Below are 1,532 nucleotides of genomic sequence, written 5' to 3'. Positions count from 1 at the left end.
TTATCTAATATTCAAGATTCTATTCACCTTAAACTGATCACATATACTAGCCTGTGTTTGAATGCAAACCTCATTATGAATCAGTTTGGTGTATACTTGATATAACTTGTTGTCATCTACATTTCCTTTACTTTTCAGCACTTTATAATTTTGCAACTAACTATCTAACAACTCTTACTTATTATTGTTTAGATTACATGATCCTTTGAGATTAACTTATTTTGCAACTATTATCTTGTACTAACATTTGTTCAAGTGTTTCTCTAAAGTTTATCTCTCAACAATTGGTATCAGAGCCAAAGTGGTTGTTTTTTAAACAAAACTCTAATTTTGAAAAGCATTCTATACCACTAAAGCTCATTCTTAAAAAAACAAAACAAAGGAAATATGGCACAAGCTTTATCATTGAACGTTTCTAATAGTATTGGAGGCTCGAACAGGGCACCAATACTTGTTGCAAATGAATACCACCATTGGTATCAAAGAATGGAAAGGTATCTTAAGAGGCTTGGAAGAGATGTGTGGAGATTTGTGGAAGAAGGACCTCATGTCCCTGTTCTTACTCCTGTTCAAGCAGATGGTAGTCAAGCCAGACTAGGTAGAGGTCCGACTGCAATGAATCGACGAACCAAAGATGATCTTGACAAAATGGAAAAATGATGTTATAGCCTTCTATGAAATCTCTTGCGGTGTAGTTCCAGACAACTTTGACATTATCATCAACTGTGAATCTACTAAGGAGATTTGGGATGTGCTTAAAACTCTTTATCAAGCATCTAAACAAGCTCAGGATAAGAAACTCACCACTGCTCTCAATGAGTTCAAAAATTTCAAAGCTCTTCCTGGTGAAAGTCTTGACGACTCATTCAAACGATTCATTCTCATCATTACAAAGTTATCAAATGCTAGTACAATTCGAAGCAATCACAGAACAAATCTATAGTTTCTCAATGGTTTGGGAAGACATTGGTCTACCGCAAAAATGATTGTACAAAGAGATAGAAAGATCCTTTGAGATTAACTTATTCTGCAACTATTATCTTGTACTAACGTTTGTTCAAGTGTTTCTCAAATTTTTTTCTCTCAACAATTGGTATCAGAGCCAAAGTGGTTGTTTTTTAAACAAAACTCTAAATTTGAAAAGCATTCTATACCAATAAAGCTCATTCTTAAAAAACAAAACAAAGGAAATATGGCACAAGCTTTATCATTGAACGCTTCCAACAGTGTTGGAGGCTCGAACAGGGCACCAATACTTGTTGCAAATGAATACCACCATTGGTATCAAAGGATGGAAAGGTATCTTAAGAGGCTTGGAAGAGATGTGTGGAGATCTGTGGAAGAAGGACCTCATGTCCCTGTTCTTACTCCTATTCAAGCAGATGCTAGTCAAGCCAGACTAGGTAGAGGTCCGGCTGCAATGAATCGACCAACCAAAGATGATCTTGACAAAATGGAAAAATGATGTTATAGCCTTCTATGAAATCTCTTGCGGTGTAGCTCCAGACAACTTTGACATTATCATCAACTGT

At 35.8% G+C, this 1,532-nt stretch overlaps 1 protein-coding gene across 1 annotated transcript; it reads left to right on the top strand.

Moving 5' to 3' along the window:
- Positions 1–387: 387 nt before the first annotated feature.
- Positions 388–943, top strand: LOC145066870 (uncharacterized). Its single transcript, XM_079014123.1, has 2 exons — positions 388–580; positions 669–943. The coding sequence occupies exons 1-2, from the start codon at positions 388–390 to the stop codon at positions 941–943; spliced, it is 468 nt and encodes a 155-aa protein (XP_078870249.1).
- The last annotated feature ends 589 nt before the right edge of the window (positions 944–1,532 follow it).

The sequence above is a fragment of the Lactuca serriola genome, chromosome 8 (genome assembly GCF_051521515.1).
Source record: "Lactuca serriola cultivar US96UC23 chromosome 8, Lser_US96UC23_V15, whole genome shotgun sequence".
NCBI classification, from domain to species: Eukaryota; Viridiplantae; Streptophyta; class Magnoliopsida; order Asterales; family Asteraceae; genus Lactuca; species Lactuca serriola.
The sequence above is the reverse complement of the archived record's forward strand: the minus strand, read 5'-3'. Positions and strand labels throughout refer to the sequence as shown.